At 40.9% G+C, this 19,014-nt stretch overlaps 2 protein-coding genes across 2 annotated transcripts; both read right to left on the reverse strand.

The window, feature by feature from the left end:
* Window positions 1-725: 725 nt before the first annotated feature.
* On the reverse strand, window positions 726-11,046 carry stpg4 (sperm-tail PG-rich repeat containing 4). The gene is made up of 7 exons (XM_086160543.1): window positions 10,957-11,046; window positions 10,747-10,803; window positions 8,831-9,085; window positions 6,385-6,449; window positions 6,055-6,100; window positions 1,582-1,686; window positions 726-1,100 (listed from the first exon to the last, which is right to left on the reverse strand). Exons 1-7 carry the CDS (start codon window positions 11,044-11,046, stop codon window positions 990-992), a joined length of 729 nt encoding a protein of 242 aa, XP_086016669.1. The 3' UTR covers window positions 726-989.
* A 1,968-nt stretch (window positions 11,047-13,014) lies between these two features.
* Window positions 13,015-17,055, reverse strand: calm2a (calmodulin 2a (phosphorylase kinase, delta)). The gene is made up of 6 exons (XM_086164751.1): window positions 16,926-17,055; window positions 16,126-16,156; window positions 14,731-14,874; window positions 14,536-14,642; window positions 14,324-14,459; window positions 13,015-14,239 (listed from the first exon to the last, which is right to left on the reverse strand). The coding sequence occupies exons 1-6, from the start codon at window positions 16,926-16,928 to the stop codon at window positions 14,211-14,213; spliced, it is 450 nt and encodes a 149-aa protein (XP_086020877.1). The 5' UTR covers window positions 16,929-17,055; the 3' UTR covers window positions 13,015-14,210.
* Window positions 17,056-19,014: the final 1,959 nt, after the last annotated feature.

Here is a 19,014-nt window from a genome sequence, read left to right on the forward strand (position 1 = left end):
TTGTACTATAAGTGGCTCTGGACGATTATTCACGCATTTAAACCTCAACCAAAACCGTCCAAATAAAGTGGGCTGTAATTACAGTTGTTTGTTTTTAACCTCGAAGCAGAAGTTGTGTGGGCTGAACGGATGAGTGTAACTCTCCACTCCCTCAGCAACTGCGATGAGGAATTCTGTTGCTCAGAGGCATGGACATTTTGAGTAAGCATGGTCAGCAAAACCATTCTTCCAATAAATACACAATTTAAAAAAAAGGATCACACCAATAACAAATTTGCAGTGTGTTTGTTTTTACCTCATAAACCTACACCCTGCCGGGCTATAATCTTCCCCGCTGTTATTGTCCTACGCCGACTCGATTCCTATCACTGCTTCTCACCATACCCTGACATTATTGGAGACATTTGTTTGCTTTGTCCAGAGAAAGAGAGGGTATGCGGAGTAGGTAGCGATAAGAATAGCTGTTTTATTGTGTGCCACTGCCTTGGCCCCTAATACTGAATGTGTTATCTGAGGGTGCAGCATGCCACACTAAGCTATGTGCATGTGACGCATGGCTGAGCAGCATTCCTCCTCCTGAGTGCATCGCAGGGCAGAGATAGTAGGAAGGCGAAGCAGCCTGACTGCCAACAACACAGAGGAAGAGAGAGGAGCGAGAGAGAAGAGATGAAGGGGGAAGAGCAATACCGGGAACATGTAGTTAAGTGGAATGAAGTACCCTTTGTTGCTGATAAGATCATTCTGCTTCCCTGGCTGGAGTCACTAAAGTGATTTCAGAATAAAAAATGCAGCTTGTTATGTTGTTGGCAGATCACAAAATCCCTGGGTGATATGCAGATCAACATCAGTGTGGGAAGTAACAGACTACAGACTGCCTTTCATTGGTACGTTCATGATACGTCTTTCATTTAATCATTCGATCTGACGGTTAAATGACAAGGAGAGGAGAAAATGATGAGATCAGGGCATTCTGGCAAGTAATGTCCACCCTAGGGAATGTCACGAAAGAAGAAGCTAAACAACGGCTCCGACGTAGCCTTCATGCTCAGACGGTCACCGAACTTCCAGCTGGGTCCATAGGCCCCTGGTCCTGGGGTTCCCTGTAATGCAGAAAAAAAAAAAATACACACAATATTTCCCCTCACATCTTTTTGGTTTTACCTGTCTGCTACAAGCTACATTCACCTAAATATTTATTTAGTATTATTTTATTTTACTGTAGCTTACTTACTTATCACAGCTGTGGTGGAGGCCCATGCTTTCCTTGTATTTATAACTATCTATTTCTTTTCATTTCTGATAGTTTGTGGATTTTTCAAACAGATAATGTTTACTGCCTGTGCTCTGGTGCTGAGGTCTTTGAATACCTTTGCCCTGCGCTTATCCATCAAGAGGGTGTTTTCTGCATGTTACATAATGATGGGAACGGCAAGTTAATCAACAAATCTGTTTTGATTGGAGGTCTTTCCCAAAAATCACAATCAAAAAACCCATCTCCATAATCACAGTGCCGTGAAGAGGATATAAAGCCTAAAAAGGATGGGAATCAAACCGCAAACAGCAGAGTAGAGTAGAACTTACTGAAACAACATGGTGGAGCCGTGGCAATGTGGATTTGAAACAGGAAGTGATGCCGTTTGCTTCTCTGGTTTTGGGATCATAGTGACATGGAGCAAGTCCCTCCTTCTTGAACAAGAAGAAAGAAAAGATTTTATTTATAGAGATGATGAAGGTAAAGATATGATTGTAATAAGTTATTAACTGACTGATTAAACCTCAAAGCAAATTTTAGGTGGGTAAACGCTTTTTTTCCCAACCGGTACCTTCATTTGCATATCATGTTAGTCAGGGGATAATTGTGTGAATAAATGATATATGTATGATGTGATAAAGTAACATTGTTGTACTAGTTGGCTCATGTTACAGATAATTAGCCTCGGAAAAGGGTTATTATTAGGGTTATTACGTACCTTAACCCTTCTGCACTATCACCTTGTGCACTTTACACATGCAGAACATGCGGCATTGCCACATTTTGCCTTCTCCATCAACTTAGAAAAGAACAAGTTATTCTCGTTTTTTCTAAGACGTTGCCTGCTTAAAAAAATATATCCATGATGTGAATTGATGCCACTTCTCTCCAGTCCAGAATGCGTCATCATGTTTGAAGTGAATATCATTGTTCAGTGTTTACATTTACAAAGGGGAAGCATTGAAATCAGGTTCAAGTGTAGCTTTAAGCAAATGACAATGACAAAAATTGAGCGCTTGCATTTAATGTTAGTCCGACATAACAGAAACAATTGGGAAGTAGACGGGTCTCATAACTCGTATTCATAGATACTCATCTTGAATTTTAAATCACAAGGTGAACAATCTCCTTCTGTTCTCAGACCATTTAAAAATCAAATTATATCAAAGTTCCCTTTGCAGTATTTTGTTTGCATGACCAGCTATATCACAAAAAGTTGGTTCAACTTTCTTCTTCTTCGTTTTCTTCAATTTTAAAGTAACCTTTATCAGACGTTAACTTGGCAAGGCTTTTGGCAAGGATATTGTTTAATCAACTGGAGTTAATATTTCCAGTAGAGGACTGCATACTAGTGTAACTTAAATAAACATAATCAACTGTTTTGGGCTCATAGCACTAGTATAGTTTTGTACTCTTTCACAGAACTCAAGGGCATACAGGGACACAGCCGGAGCGATCAATCGCTTTTGAAGCACTGACTATATAGAATGACGGTTTCTTTCAAGAGCCACCGCATTCGTACTTAACCGAGCTTCAAGCTCAGCACAATGTTCTTCTGTGCATCATGACCTCCGACGTATTCAAAGAGATTTTAATTGTACTCGTGAAAACCTATTGTTAAACCACATTGATACTCTACTCATCTATGGGATGTACCAATAATATACACCAGAGATATTTTGCACCGTTGATCCAATAGGTTTGACAGCTATGGCATATCATTTGACTTTATGACATTTGTGGTCTTTATGGCCTTTGTCAGTAGAGTTGAGTGACTTCACTCTTTGTCATTCCCCCCTCTCTCTCCTTGCCTTTCACTTCTCCTTTCCTCTTACCCACTAACACACATACTGGTCACAACCAGCAGCACGGCATGCAGAAATAGCATCACCCCCCCGACCACCCTCCTCCTCATACATAAAACTGTCTCCAGGTCCCTGAACGGAGAACCAGCCTTTCATTTCCAGCCACTATGCGGTTGTGGCGCATGAAGGTGTCTTTTCCTGCACTCCGCTCCTTGGAGGAGATGGTATCAAGACATGCCATTTGAACCCAGCTGTCAGTTCCCCTGATCTTCAGCGACTGGCCTTCTTGCCCCTGCGCCATGGCCTGTGTTCCGAGAGGTGTAAATGCAGGTGTTTTTGAAGGGAGGAGGTGGACAGGACGAGCAGCGCCTTTAAGGAACATTACGTGTCTGTCTATGTGTGTCTGTGTTGGACCCAAAGCATCTGGCCTACTTTCATACTGTGGCTCTGCCCAACTGAAACATTTTCCTGTATGGCAAAGGTAACTGGTACCTGCTGAGAATGTCTATTAAACTTTTAATCTTTGACCTTTTTTTTTTTAATGTGCAGCCTGGAGCATGCCGTCCCTCACATCAGAAAGAAACCTTTAATTTTGACTCCTCCTTTAATTTTATAGGGATTATTTGCTATTGTTTGTTGTAGTTTCTGTGGGTAAATTACAATGAAACAACCCTGTTGCTCTCTGAAGTGACATTTAATATCGCCATCCTAAAAAATGAATGAACATCTTGAATGAATAAACAAAGATGATGTATCCAAGCGATCCAGGGAATTTTATCCAAGTTTGGGGTATTTTTCAGTCCCACTTATGTAAAGCATAAGTGAGAAAAGAGATAGGATCTTTCAGCCATGTAAGGATAGACTACTATATGGATGGACGATATTTGGTCGATATTACTATCATTTGTTTTCCGGCTCTGTGAAGTCCAGGATACTTCAACGTTCTGTAATGGTTGCAGTAATGTTAATATAGAAGCCATTGTTTATGGTCTCTATATTATTGTTATGATCACTGACAGTGACACCCAACAGGGACACCACAGGCCGACAAATTTCCAAAATTGTGCCGTCATTTTCAACCTGTAGATAGATCACCAATGGGAACTGTCAGGACATATAGTTGATCCACTTTGTCTACAAGAATATTGCATTGTTGTGGCAACAGTCTACCCTACGAATGCACGACAGGATCTGGAGCTTCCCACTGCTGGACGTACAGGATCTCTTCAGTCATGTCTGAGTGGGCAAAGTGTTGGGAACTGCAGCAGTAAAAACATTTGTAATTTGTGCTCTACTCAGAAAAATGAGCAGATCTCTGACAATCTATTCCTGTAAATAGTGCTTTTGAGATCCCATTTAGCCTGCTCCATCAATGACATAATATGTAGGCACTTTGCACCAACATATTTAATTTGAATGGAATGCAGAAGGAACACGCATACCAATAGTTTCCTTCACTCATTAATTAATTCACATTTATTATTGGTCTAACAGAATAACCTTGTTCAAAATGCAAGGCTGGCATTTTTGAAGCAGTGGTCATATTGAAGTAGAGTAATAGATGCTGAGTACCGTTCGGTGTGACTATGTCCCCTAACTTTCACTTTAGCACCATGATGAAGTTAGCACTCAGTGCTTTGGATGATACAAAGCAATCATTAGTCTGGTTACAAGAGCATGTATTGTATCAATGTTGGTAACCCAATTACAGTAATATGGTGATTTGCTGAGTTTTGGGATTCTGGCTTTATATTATGGCTCAGGTGAGCAATGATGAATTGGAGATTTTAACTTCAACTAGACAGGACTAATTTGCAAGTGTAAGCTGCCTAACGGGTAAATGCAGAGAAAGGCCAGATGGTCAATAATGACAGACATTCTGACTCGTGAGTCTATATTCGCTATCACAAAATATCAGTAAACCAGGTATAAAAAAGCACTACTCTGATTACTATGCTAAGTCTGCACAAAAACAACTCATTAACATGCCTTGAAACATGCAATTATTGTTGCTGGGAAGATCTACCCACACATCCCAACATCCTACAAAATTGAGAATGAAAGGTTCAGACGACCTCAAAATTTATGCTCGTAAAATGGCTCAGACTCGGTGTCCCCAAAATTTAGAGGAAACAAGGGTTATGAGACGGGTGTTGTTGGGTAGGCAGGTCTCATGCAGCAGTCCTAAATAGTCCAATCTCTTGTATGCCGCAGCAGCGGGTTGCCAATTCACTTAGAAATGCCATGCATTTGGACTTGGGTTCAAATAGGCTTGAGTTTCAGTTGTATGCAGTAGATTCAGTAATAAACACAACTTATATGCACATACATATAACAAATAACTACTCCGAGAATGGAGAAATTGAATCACAATTCACAAAAAAAGCATACACCACGTGGATCGAGAGATCGCATATTAAACCATTAACTTCCTCTTTGACCTACAACTGTCTTTTGGCCTTTATCAGGCCAGTTGTTTTGAATGAATGGCTCTTTCAGTAAAGAAAGAGCTATACAATTTGTGTAACTGCTTAACCTTTGACAATTAACTTGTCTGAGAGTCACCTTGACACCACTAACAGCAGAAAAACTGCTCCCATCTCAGCCATAATAACACCCTTGGGATTTCTTTGCGCCTTTCCTTCTCTGTCAACACACAGCAGCTGCCAACACAGCTCCAATATCCATCAGCTACCAGCATGGACACACAGCTAAGGCTGCAACACTCTGCAACATGAACCAAAGCTGACTGGTCAGCCAGGACAGTGCCATAACAGGGTCTCAAATGGGGAAAATGATACAATAAGACAGGCTCTGGGATCAGTTTTCCCTGGCCCTTGTGGTTGTCATAACCCACTCATGTAAAGCACATACCAGATACATATCACGGCAGCTTGTAACCAAAACCTATTGATAGTGGATTGTCATGAAGCCTTTTTGTGGACAGCGGAAAGACTGATTGGTCCTAATAACAAGTCTCGGTGACTAGATACTTACAGGCGGAAAGCTGATCCGTTGCACAGCCGACCGAAACATCACATGCCTGCAAGGAGAGGAGAGGAGAGAGGGAGGGGGCTGTCATAAAAAAGAAAAGAACAGTGAGTGAAGGAGTGATAGAGCAAAGGAATAAGGCCATGCGTGATCAGAGGCAGAGAAAATGAGAGAGCAGGTTGGTGATTGTTCCTCTATCTTTGTGCTGTAAGGAGATGAGAGAGGGAAGGAGACGCTGTGTGAGGAGAAAGGACTCAGTGATCAAGGGGTGATTTATGAGACGTTTGCTCCAGTGTGATCTGAGAGTAACAGAGGGGCTGATTGTCGAGTGCTTACTTGCAGGTCATCTTCTCCACCGGTCTCGACGCCACATTGTAATCACACGGTGAAGTGTTAACGTGCTGGTAAAGGAAATACATATGAACTCAGTATTTTCTTACGAAAGGATCACCATTTCCATTAATGGTAATATGAATATCGATATGATTCGTATTACTATTGCAGGCAGTTCATTTTTTTTTTTTTTTTTTTTTTTTTACCAAAAGGCTTCTTTTTAAAACAAATATTGTCTTTTTTTTTCTACCGCAGTCACCTGTGCTATTTTGACAGGAAATGTGATTATGTCAAGTGTGACTGATATGCACACAAAAAAAAAAGGGCGATCGAGTGATATTGTTCAAATAAACGGCTCCCAGGGGCTATAAAATATACCTGAGTGACCCAGGCTGTTGCCTATTAAAGGTGTTTTCATAGGTGCTCCACAAAAAAACTTGCAGTAAGAGGAAATTTGGAGTACGGCAGAGAAATAGGGAGGTATGATGCAAAATGACCGGAGAAGAGAAATGTTGACTCTTCGGTACCTGCTCCAGCCCTTGATGAGAATGAAATAAAGACTCAATCTGGCAAGGAGCTTAAAGGAACTGTCAGTCGCTGCGGGTTCATGATGGATTGACGATGTGGAATTATTCCTGGCACTCCTTCATTGCAATGTAAAGGTTGGATGAAAAGTGACAGTGATGAGTACGAAATTTCAAATTCAGTTGACCAGGAAGTGATGACATATGCTCAGTGTCTCGTCAAGCTGCTGACATTTGCGTCACTGGGTAGAGAAAAATATTAAAAAAGGATCGGCCAGCCTCAAGAAAGACACTGCGGGGGGCACAGCCTCTTAGGTAAGTAAAATTGGAATAAAATTAATGATTACAAATGAAATGAATGTTTCGGCCCAGCTCAAGAAGCCTCTTGGATGAAAGGTGGCACATCTCCAAGTTACATGCTAATCTAGTTGCTGCGATACCATGTATCAACATAACATCTCTCTGTGTTTTCAACAACATTAGCAAGTTATTTGCAAAATATAACATGACCCATTCGAAGTTTTACGTTTTGTTTTACTGAACAAATGTCACACTGTTTTGTGTGTAAAAAAGGATGAAAAGACTTCTGTCATTTGCTTAGTTACAAATTGCTGATTTGTGGCTTCAAGGTAGAAACATTCTGTAACTGCATTCCTTTAAATCCCAAATGCAATACCTAAAGATATACTTGTTTTGACAAGCTTTTGACCAGCAGTGTTAGACTTGGTAGACTTGTCAGACCTGAGTTGAAGAACTACAAAGGGTGTGTCTGACATCAACAGGTTGCCATGGCAAGGACCTGTCAATCACCTCCCGAAGCATACCCTGCACTACCCTCTCCGGTTTGACCCGAAAAAGCGATTGCCTCCTGTAGATGGCTAAACCATAGTACTGAATCAACAACCAGCTAACGTGTTGTCTTGAAACCACTGACAAAGACCCTAACTTTAAAACTTTACTGCAGTAGTAAATCAAGAGAAAAGCCGGGTCAATTTCCCATAGAATTCTAACCATCTGACCTCATCCGTCGAGCAGCGAGCGGTAGCACGTCGCCTCTGTAAAAGTTTCCAACTCGAGAGGTCGTACTGAGTCACTGTATCGACTCCACTCGGCCCTCGCTCTACATGCCCAAGCTCCTTGCAGAAAATTATGAAGATTGTAATCTGTAAATTTGTCTCCAAAATACACCTATTTCCTGTTCCAGTCATGAGGCAAAGCAATACCTCAATGTTCTTGCACACAGGATACAGAAGATGTCATGCAATGATATACTTTGTGTGTGTCCCTTTCCCTGCATTAGGAACAGAGCTAAGCTAACTTTCTTCAGCTGCCTTGTGTTTTCATGCTAATCTAAACTAATCTGATACTGGTTCTAGCCTTGACTTTAAAGGTACTCTTTGGAGTTATGCTCCCGATATACAAATTCTATTCTGTTCTTTTTAGAGGAACAATCAATTAAGAAGCCCAGGAACATATTTTATCATGTTTGGTTGTTTTTTTTTGGTACATCAACAGTAGCTGGAACCCATCTTTTATTTCTTCCATTGCTTGTGGTCAAAAGCTAATACCAATCAAAGCAAGTATCTATATAAGCATGGAACAATTCCTTCAAGGGTTAAAATGACTGCAGTGATACAGGTTCTACTTTAAGGTTACACAATTGTCTCTATTTGTCTCATAATTTCTTGTCAGTTGTTATTGTTTATAGCATCAACATCGTAGCAACAACTGCTTAGCAAAACCCACACAGGGAAATATTTTGAGAAAGAAGGTGAAGAGAGCTTTTGTCTAAGTCACAAACGGAGCAGAGGTTACTTCTTTGTCTTAATTTCAAGATTTTAGATTGTTTTGACTTTACGATTTTATCCATCCATCATCCATTCATTTTATCCATCCATCTTCTGCCGACAATGTTCAAGCCCCACCTTGTCTCTGACGCCCAAGGTAACAATTTCCGGTCGTGGACAGGTTTTGAAAGAGCAGGACGCCTGATGCTTCAGGATCTCCTGGGTGGAGTCGGTGAAGTTATAGGCCCCGGGTAGCAGCGATTCTCCCTTGCGTGTACCGGTGATCGGCATTTTTCTCCCCGCACCTTTGAACCCATAGGTCTTCCTCACTGGGTTTAGTTCGGCCTCCTCGATAAAGTCACGGATGTGATAAAGACCTGGGTTTGGGGTGTCCTGGAATGAGGTGAGAGCAGTGCAGTTTGGGGAATGTGAGAAATTGGTCAGTGCTACGATTTAACTCTTGACTGTAGGTTTTGAACATACTTCATATGTGTTAATAAGTACACAGAAAGGTTCACCTTTCATACTGTTCCATCAAATAATCCAGTAAAAGTGAGGCTTTTCTGTTAAGGCCTCTGAGCCTAGAATTTCTATTTAGTGTTGCGCCCAAAGATTGATGTGGACGTCTCATAGTTAAAGTGCAGAGAGGACATAACAATTAATTCAAATGTCCAGAAACAGGGAGTCAAGGCAGATTCCACAGCTTCTTATGTTCACGACTAGATATTTTATTCAATTATATGTATGATGACCTACTTTGTCACATATCTCTTTAAGTATGCTGTGTTCCAAATGAGAACAGCAGCTGCGTCTTCACACACAGCGTAGATTAATTCTTGTATTGAGAAGAAGATGGGCAGCGGGACGCTGGCAAATTACTAGAAACTAGACATGGCGATATATTACTCAATGTAGCACCCAATGACAGAAATGTCTGTGTTTTGTAAGTGTTTGGTAAATCATGCATTTATTTAAAACTGTCAGGAGACTAAATGTAGTTTAACACTAGCGTTGCAACAATAACTTCCTCACATGATAACACACAGGATCAGGGAAAAAGGTTAATAATCCCACCACAAAGCACCTCACTAACCTGCCAGATCCTGTGCAAACACACCCATATTTTGAAGTAAAGGAGAAAAGGATTCATCAGAGTTCTCCTGAATGACAATCAAAAAATTGCATTGATTAACTAGATATGTTTTTTTTTTTTTTTGTAGTGCCACCACTTGAAAGGTTATAGAGCATGCTATGATTGTGCAGAAGTCAACATAAAATGAGTTTGATGCATATGAAAAAATACTTGGTTAAAACGAAACGGTTAAAACTATGGGTGCGAGAATGAGTTAAACTGAATCTGGCGACAGTTCACGATGCTTAACCTATTCTATCCCCCCAACGTAGGCGGGCGATTCTTATCGGTTTGAGAGTATAAAGCCTTCCTCCTTGTCCCTTTGGTCAATCGCTCCTCCACTGCCCCTGCTGAAAATCAGCTTGTTAGTTTTGAGTAACAGACACCAAAAAAAAAAAAAAAAAACACCCTCAAAAGGCAGCAGTAATGTAAAACTGAGTTCAGTGTGCTATGTTTGCCATTCAGGTACTAATATTACTTGACTTACAAGCCATATGACCCAATCCAAGCACTCTAAGATCCTCGTAAAGGAGAGGGCAGCCAACTGACAATGAAAACCGGGATCACATTAAGATTAACTGATAATTAATTTGGTCTATGTGTCATTACCATGAATGCACTGTAAGGCACTTAGGAGACTGGACTCACCGCAATGAAAGTAATTTATGTTTAATGGACCGCGCAGTTTGGATTGAAACGGTGGGAGAGTTCTGTACCATAAAAGCCATTAAATTAGGAAGATATGTAGATTAGGCGTGTTTTATTATGCTATTGGAAGGTGTGTGTAGGCATAATTCAGACGCGCTGTTATTTTTGTGCACGAGCACTAATTGGCAAAGCAGTGACAAGTGTTTTGCCTGACTAGGTGACAACATGGCAGCCTCTGCTCAGTAGCAGAGCTTGCAGTCTGACAGACACCTACTCTCAGTGTTCCGAGCCACCAGCTCCCCCGGCCACACAGGTCCACCTTGTCATCACCCTGGAGATAAACACAGGATGCAAGCCAAGACACAGTGGATTGTCTCTCTTCTAATAGCTTTACCACGCCAACAATGTGTTGATGCATCATGTGAATCACCTCATGTTTACCAGTTCTGATTGCTCAGATGAACCAAAGAATTTAGAGCCTTACCTTGTCTCCCGCTTTAGCCTCCTTGGAGATATTGCTGAATTTACAGTCTGCCATGTTTTTCTGCTTTTCGTTATCCCGCGTGGTAGTCATTTCCCTGCCGTTCACTGCCTACTTGACTGGAGATCCAATGACACCTGACCACCATTAAAACTGGGACCGTTACTATAGCAGCGACTCTACTATCGATCAATTTTTCAACAAGCTGGCCCGGTGGAGGTCTAAATTTAGACCCACTGGTTAGAGTTTGACTGAGAGGAGGACACAAAAGCAAGGTGCGCACTGCAGTTATTCACTGGTCTTCATCAATATATCTACCATATCAGTACCTACAGGACATAGAGCCGACTTTCCAAATGGTGACATAACTACAATTGAGACATGAAGGGTATAGCATTTAAGAAGGATTTGTTTCTTTAAAAAAAATTCCAAAAGACTTAACGGTCGAAATGAGTTAGTTTTCAGATATCATCACTCTTTCCAATACCCTTATTTGTATACAGTAGCTTTATCTGTACTTTCATACCCTCTATAATTTGTTATGTGTCAAAAGTGGATTGGGGATGCAATCTAAATAGAAGATATATACTGTGTCTTTCTTTTCCCGCAAATCAATAGACTGCATATCTTTGAATCTGCAGATGTATGATTAAAATATTAACAACAATACAAACACATACAGTATGTATTAACCATGTGTGTGTTAGGATGAATGGCTAGGGACAATTTTATTTACTTTCTTTCTTTTATAAATTTTCAGACAATTTTCTCATGTTTTTTTGATGTAATTTCCAAATGATTTTCAAGTAATTTCAGGCAGATTTTTGAGGTTAAATTTGCAAGTGTTTCTAAGTTTCTAAGACTTCCTAGCAAACTACTACCCAAGTTAGCTATAACAAACATCATCATTGATAAATGTATTTCTTGTTTTCATAATATTTTTTAATTTTTTTTTATATATGTGAATAGTACAGCATCCCAACACTGATGACATAATGTCCAAACAGAACAATATACCTCTCGAGAGTTGCAACAACAGATCAGATGACCAACCCAGAGCTCATGCCCTCACAACCAATGAGACTGGTAATTTGTTTTCAACTGAGAAAAATAACCCATTTAATTACACATTTGTTTTTTGTAACGTCCCTAATGTAGTTACATTTTCTATATTGGGTGAGAAAATGTTTCTTTGTCTCAGGCAGGTTGAAAGTGAAATATTCCTCATTTGCTCCCAACATTATGAAGTTACTTTTTACATGGTAAACAGTCATCACTCTCAAATGCTCTATGAAGTTTGAAGTACCTCAACTCTTCTAGCATTCCTGTTGTGTCATGTTTGTGCGAGTGCAAGCACACACACACATACGCACACACACACACACACACACACACACACACACACACACACACACACACACACACACACACATACACACAGAGTCTGCCTCTCAGGAGCAGAAGTTAAGCCCATCACCTGAAGAGAAATCTCTCTCTGGCAGAAAAAAAGCACAACATTTGGCCTCGTTGCCAGGCAACATGGAGTCAAAAATTTATGTTTACAGTGCTTGCAAAGGAAGCACATCACGTGACCCGAGTATACATATGTTCACACACACTCTTTAAGCAGTTGTATAGTCTGATTGAGGCTCCACTGCCACTTCCTCGTTGTGGTAGGGCAGTTACTGAGTAATAAACAGGTATGAAAACATGGACAGTAATGACAATTTAATAGGATTGTGATAATTGGTTTTCAGACTATTTGTGTCACCAATTTACATTTGACACTGTTGTGACACTGAAGTTTTGTCTCAAAGACATTTATACACACAATAAGTATTCCAGGTGAAGATTCACTCAGTAACATTGTGTTGTGCTGTATTAGAATGAGCAGTTTGAATATGAATTCTCAGCATGGCTGACAGAGCCAAAGAGCCAGCTGACAAATCTGGTTGAACAGCACAGTCACATTCTTACTTATAGGATTTTTTAGTTAAGCACACAGGTATTAAGTATCAAAACAAAAAAAGAACCTAGCACAAAATCCACGGGAGGCAGAGCAGAGGTCCACAATAGAGCTTTATTTTGTCATTCAAAATAACAAACTTAGTATCTCTGCAAGCTACTGTAACAAACTCGGAAACTAAGAAAAACAAAGTTACATCTATTTACACCATGGTTTCTGATGTAGGTTCCATCACCTGCACCTTGTGAGTGGGGCAAATGTCAAGTTAAGACATGAGGCAGCTTCTACATGGTTCTGTGCCAACAGTAGCAGACAACACACAGCCTGCAGTTAGTGAGGGACCCGGACAGAACAGGGCTGACCGAACCTGGAGATCCATCACACCCACTTCAGAAATAGAACCCTTTTGATCCCACTCCTATTTTAATGACATTTGCTTGATGAGCTCATCTTGACATTAAGAGGCATTGGCTGATGCTCCTCAGTGCTTATGGGAATTAAACAGGGGACACTTATGAGGAACATTTAAGAGTATTCTCAGAAAAAAAAAAGAAAAAATCCTATCAAAAACTGAGCATCCTGTCCTCAATACAAAAATGGTAATTATTACAGGGTATACAAACTCAAGGTTCCATTAGAACTGAGAAAACAAGACAATTTTCAAATCCGGGTAGATTGTAAATTTTATTGGAAAACAAAAATATACAACTTGGAATGGATTATTTGAGACATGGCTAGAGGCCATTAAAAACAAACAAAAAAAAAGAAAATAAGTGAAGAAAACATTAAAAAGCATGGTAAGATTAGTAGTTTTCTGGTATACAGAACAGCAGATACAAAAAGAGTTTGTACGAGTACCTAGGAGATACACCCGTGTCATTTTTTTGCAGTAGTGCAATGCTGAGAGATTTTCCATATATATTTTGTCCATAGTCCATGCAGAGTTTATACTCCTCTACATTGTTTCCATGCCAACAGTGTTGCCAAGTGACAACCAGCTGACAGGTTTCCAATGTCGCCATGCGTGGAGGGGCCCCGAGCACAAGACTTGAAGATACGAAGTTCTCCGGCTCCCAGGGGCCGCCACAGGCATCTGGTTGTATGACCATTTGTCACTCCAAAACACCATGACAGCAAAAGAAAGGGACATGGGGACAAGAGCCTATGCAGTTTACATGCAGTTCCTTTGGACAGCAGAAAGGGCAGGGACGAAGGGGGCTATTAAGATTTTACAGATAAATTACACAAAGAAAAAGGCAAGTTATTTATATACGAAATCTGTACAAGGCCTTCACTTCGCCGTCATCATTTGTACGAACTCTGCAGGAAGAAGAGAGAGATGCTTTAACTCTGTTTCTAACCCTGGATCCAAAGACAGAAAATGCATTTAGAGAAAACACCAACCTTCATAGTTGACCTGTCCATCTCCATCAATGTCTGCTTCTCTGATCATCTCATCCACCTCTTCATCAGTTAGCTTTTCCCCAAGGTTTGTCATCACATGACGAAGCTCAGCAGCACTGATGTATCCATTGCCATCCTGAAAACCACAACAGTTAGTTAGTTAGTTCTATCGCAACCATACATGCGAAACATGTATGGCTGAGAATATTTACCTTATCAAAGACACGGAATGCTTCTCTGATTTCCTCCTCACTGTCTGTGTCCTTCATCTTCCTTGCCATCATGGTCAGGAACTCAGGGAAGTCTATCGTTCCATTTCCTGCGGACCAAAAAAGACACCAGTGATATTTCCGGTGCCTCCAAATTAAACGTGGCTAGCAAGTTTTGACGCCAGCCCAGGTTCTCACCATCGGCATCCACTTCATTAATCATGTCCTGCAGCTCAGCCTCTGTTGGGTTCTGCCCCAAAGAGCGCATGACTGTGCCAAGCTCTTTGGTAGTGATGGTGCCATCTCCATCCTTGTCAAAGAGCGAGAAGGCTTCCTTGAATTCTGATTTCAAAAAGTGCAAAAAACAAATGGTCAAAGCTCAAACATAAGTAACAGGTGAAGTAGTAAGTCATTGTAAGAGATAGTACGATACATGGGACGCTGTTAAAAGCAAAGGCCCCCGACTTTCAATAAACTTGTCATCTGTTGTGTAACACTGCTAACAACAGAGCCAGCACAAGTTCACTTAAAACCTAAAAGGGCATTACATCACCAATGTTTCAATTATAAACTAAAGCATATTGATGACCCCTGTTTTTGCTTCAGCTCTCTTGTGTCTGGGTAAACAAGGATAGAGCCTACAATTCAGGAGAGTCTGTGCAGCAAATAGCCTGTGTAGTTTGGTGTAGCCATGAAGGATGACACACTCATCAAGCGTGATGAGGCCAATGGGCAATTTGTAGTGTCATGCAGCAGCTTGTCAGCATCATAAAACGACAACTTGCCCTGCCATTTTAAGGGTCAAACACACAGAGCAACACCCATTTTTGTGTGCGTAAAGTCTTGGGATGTGAAAAACCAAAAAATCTTAGACTGCTCAATAAAGCCGCATTGCTGTGCAGCGGCACAAGCCGTTTCATGCACCTTTAGCATGTCGATCATTCGAAAATGTGAAACATCAAAAAAACGTCATGGCAGCACAAGCATCTATGTGAAACTAACTCCATAAAATACAAAGAAACAATACAGTTAGCACTGTGTTTAAAAAAAAAACAACTGTAAATCAACCATAAAAGCAGCTCTGAGCAATGTAATAATTAAGTCACTACACTTGTGTCATCCCAACTTGCAGATATTGCAATGTATCTGATCACAGATTGACTTCCATATCGACAAAGACATCCCATTTGTATGACTTTTACAGCACCGCTGAGTTTTACCCCAGAACATCGGAATGGTTGACCTGAGTGTCTACAGTAGTTCCCTTTGAAGCATTCCATCTGATGAAAACACACCCAGGGCAATAGGACACATCATGCAGCACCTCACCAGAGCACACAGCCCTTCCCGATTTCGTCACTATTACATGGAAACCATGAAAATTCAAAGTTTTCCATGAGAGAGTCCTCCTGCGCTCCTCAGGCAGCAAGCAACAGCAGTTTCATTCATTCCTTTTTTATGACCAGTAGGCCGCTCTGTGGTACGCCTTAAAAGGCAAAAGTATAAATCCACTGCATGAAATGCAAAGATCCATAATGCAGGCGTCTTTACTGGATCTGAGGAAAGTAGAAGATCAATGCAGCGATGTCTTACCGGCAATCTGCTCCTCTGTAAGCTGATCCGCCTAAAAAAAAGAAGAAAAACCGAGCAATTAAGTATATGTCAAAATGAGTAAAAGAAAGTCATGTAGACGCGCCGCTGCAATACATATTGCAACACATAACGGCTAATATGGGACAAACTGTACACGATTTTCCCGTCAGTCATTTGAATGAGCGTTTATTAAAGCATGCAATTAAGCGTCCAACCCCGTGGCTGGTATATTTCACATAAAATCGTAATCCGTTCGTGTGTTCGAGAGGGAAAGCTTCGCTATGCACAATGCACAGCCTCCAATTTGGCGGTAAACGTTAGCGAGGAAAGCTAAAGAGAGCTTCCATTATGTGCCGGTTCGAAATGAAGCTCGTAGGTTGGTAAATAGCCACAGTCTATCAGTTAAGTAAGGGGAGTGAGGAGAGAAAACAGGCGCTTGTCTGCTCAACATTACAATTTAACGACGGAATATTACTTCTGGTCTTGAGATCTTAAATTGCTTGATAAAGAATGTAACAGTGACACACTACTCCGAGCAAAACTCCGTTCACGCAGGGGGCACGTCTTACAACTGATGGCTAACGATAGCTCTGCTGTTCCCCAAATAAGATTATAATAATAAGATATTTAATTAGCCGTCAGTGAGGGGAAAACGTCGCACCATCAACGTTTCTTTCATTTCTGTTGCAAGTGAGGTTTCTCGTATTGGTTTCGAAATGTTTACTTGTAAAGGTAAGAACCTATACGGGGATTTAGAGTTAAAACAAACGAGAATGGAGACGACGGTTGGTTTTTCTTACCATGTCAATGTAAATGCAGCTGCTGTTCAACGACAAAATCCGCAAAGCGTCCTAGTCTCGACGTCAACCCACCGGCCTGACAATCAGTATGAACACAGTGAGATAGAAGCTACTGGACTCGCCTTTAACGGTTATTCTAAACTCCTCCTCTTTTCAGTATCACTCCGCCAACTTCCCTCTTCCCGACTTGGCAAAATTACCCACACGAATTCTGACAGGTTCGTTGACTATGTGGATAGATTAAAAAATATACCTGATATAGATCCGTGCGGTCTCTGGTGCTGTTTGGGCCACGAAATTAAAATAATATCCGTGTTGCTGAGAGTCTACATTACGGCGTAGGAATACTTTCTGCTACGCTGTGATGCGGCAAAATACGTAGCGGAAAGAAATGGCGCTCTCTGATTGGTGTGTTTGTACCTGCAATGCGTCACTCCCATGGTCTGCGCTGCCGCTGCATCCTACCCATAGAAACCCCGGTTAGTGCCACACATAGCAGGCAAGCGTGTTGCAAAGTGTGCATATGTACAGTCATTATTTTTAGGGAGACCCAATGAAACACTGCTGTTAGGAGATTCACCATTTGGAATCTGTTATCATATACAACTGTGTTATTCATGATCCAGTTTGTTTTTCTTGGAGTTTTCAGATTTGCCTGTTGCTGCAGTCATTTCTGGTTATTTAAGTTGCTTTTTTTTGTGGTGGGCAGTTGTAGTAGCAGCAGTGGTAGCAGTAGAAGCAGAGGCTATGCTTGAAATTGTTGTTTACATGGTTACCAACAACCACTATGGAGCGATGCAGAAAAAAAAAAAAAAGTTTATCTTGTCTTTAGTGCAAGTCTATCGCACAACAAGATGCAGTGTCAGGGTTAAATTGTTTGTGTGGACTAGTTTGTAGGCCTCATATGAGGTGTTTGGTTGTTTTTTTTTTGCACATGTGCAAGCTGTTATATAGTATTAGACATGTATAGCTGTGGATTCTCAAATCTAATTATGCTGCTGGAGGGAATGAGAGTATCAGATAGCATGATTACTTATGCCTGACTGCTTCACCATCTCCCAGTGACCATCTGTCTCTGGACAGAATCCTTTGGGAGACGCTGAGGAGAAGGTGCAGGTAGAAAGACAGATGTGCCAGGTGATGGATTTGAGTTACCTGTTGGAGAAAGCTCTTTTGCAATTAGACTGGCATACATGTATATATCTATATCTATATCTATCTATCTCTCTCCACATATATATTAAATGGCACACTTTTAAAAGAGAGGTGGGATTATGAAAAAGCTTGAAAAAAAAAAATGCAAGACCCGAGGCACAGAAGTGGTTCCCACATCCATCTGTGCTGTTTGCAGAGGTGATACTGCCTGTACCATGTGCGCAGCTGAGCAGCCTCGAAAATCAGCCGGGGCCTAATCTGGAGCACATTGGATTCTTTTTTTTTTTTAATTTTTTTTTTTTTTTTTTTATTTCAATCCTTTTTTTTCTGATTTGAGGTTGTTGTTTTTTGTAACTCTTTAGATTATGTAATGTCAAAGGTGACGAGTCAAAGCCTAAATCTGTCACAAGACGCAGATCAGCTGATGCATGTGAGAGTGACTGTATGTGGTGTAAGAATGCACCACGTGCCTCAGTCAAATGGCTTGATGTGTGTTCATACATGTAATATGTGTATGTAGCCATGAATTCTTAACTCAGTGTCTTCTTTCTGTGAAAGACGGTGTACCACACATGACCATGCAACGTAAGAGGTCAATTGCCATAATAAAATGGTTGTTCAGGGAGAATAGTTTGCTGTCGGATCATAAATATTTCAAAATCAGACTGACTTTTGTCTTTGTCCTCCTGCTCAATATCTATAGCCGCACTTCATCTGCTATGCAGAATCAGCTCTTTGCTTGGTTGATGACACACCCTTCAATGATCCCCGGGTCCCAAGGGACCAGCTGCAGGTCAAAGGTGATCGTAGGCTGCAGGTTACTATGGAAAGGCCATAGTTGAATCCAGGAGACATGACTTGATAGTCCATAAAACCAGAAACTAATCTTCATGATAGGAGCCAAGGATCACAAGACTTTTCCAGTGCGAGATTC

This window comes from Fistularia commersonii, chromosome 2 (genome assembly GCF_037954325.1).
Source record: "Fistularia commersonii isolate RoL2024-O1a breed Wild chromosome 2, RoL_Fcom_v1.0, whole genome shotgun sequence".
Classification (NCBI taxonomy): domain Eukaryota; kingdom Metazoa; phylum Chordata; class Actinopteri; order Syngnathiformes; family Fistulariidae; genus Fistularia; species Fistularia commersonii.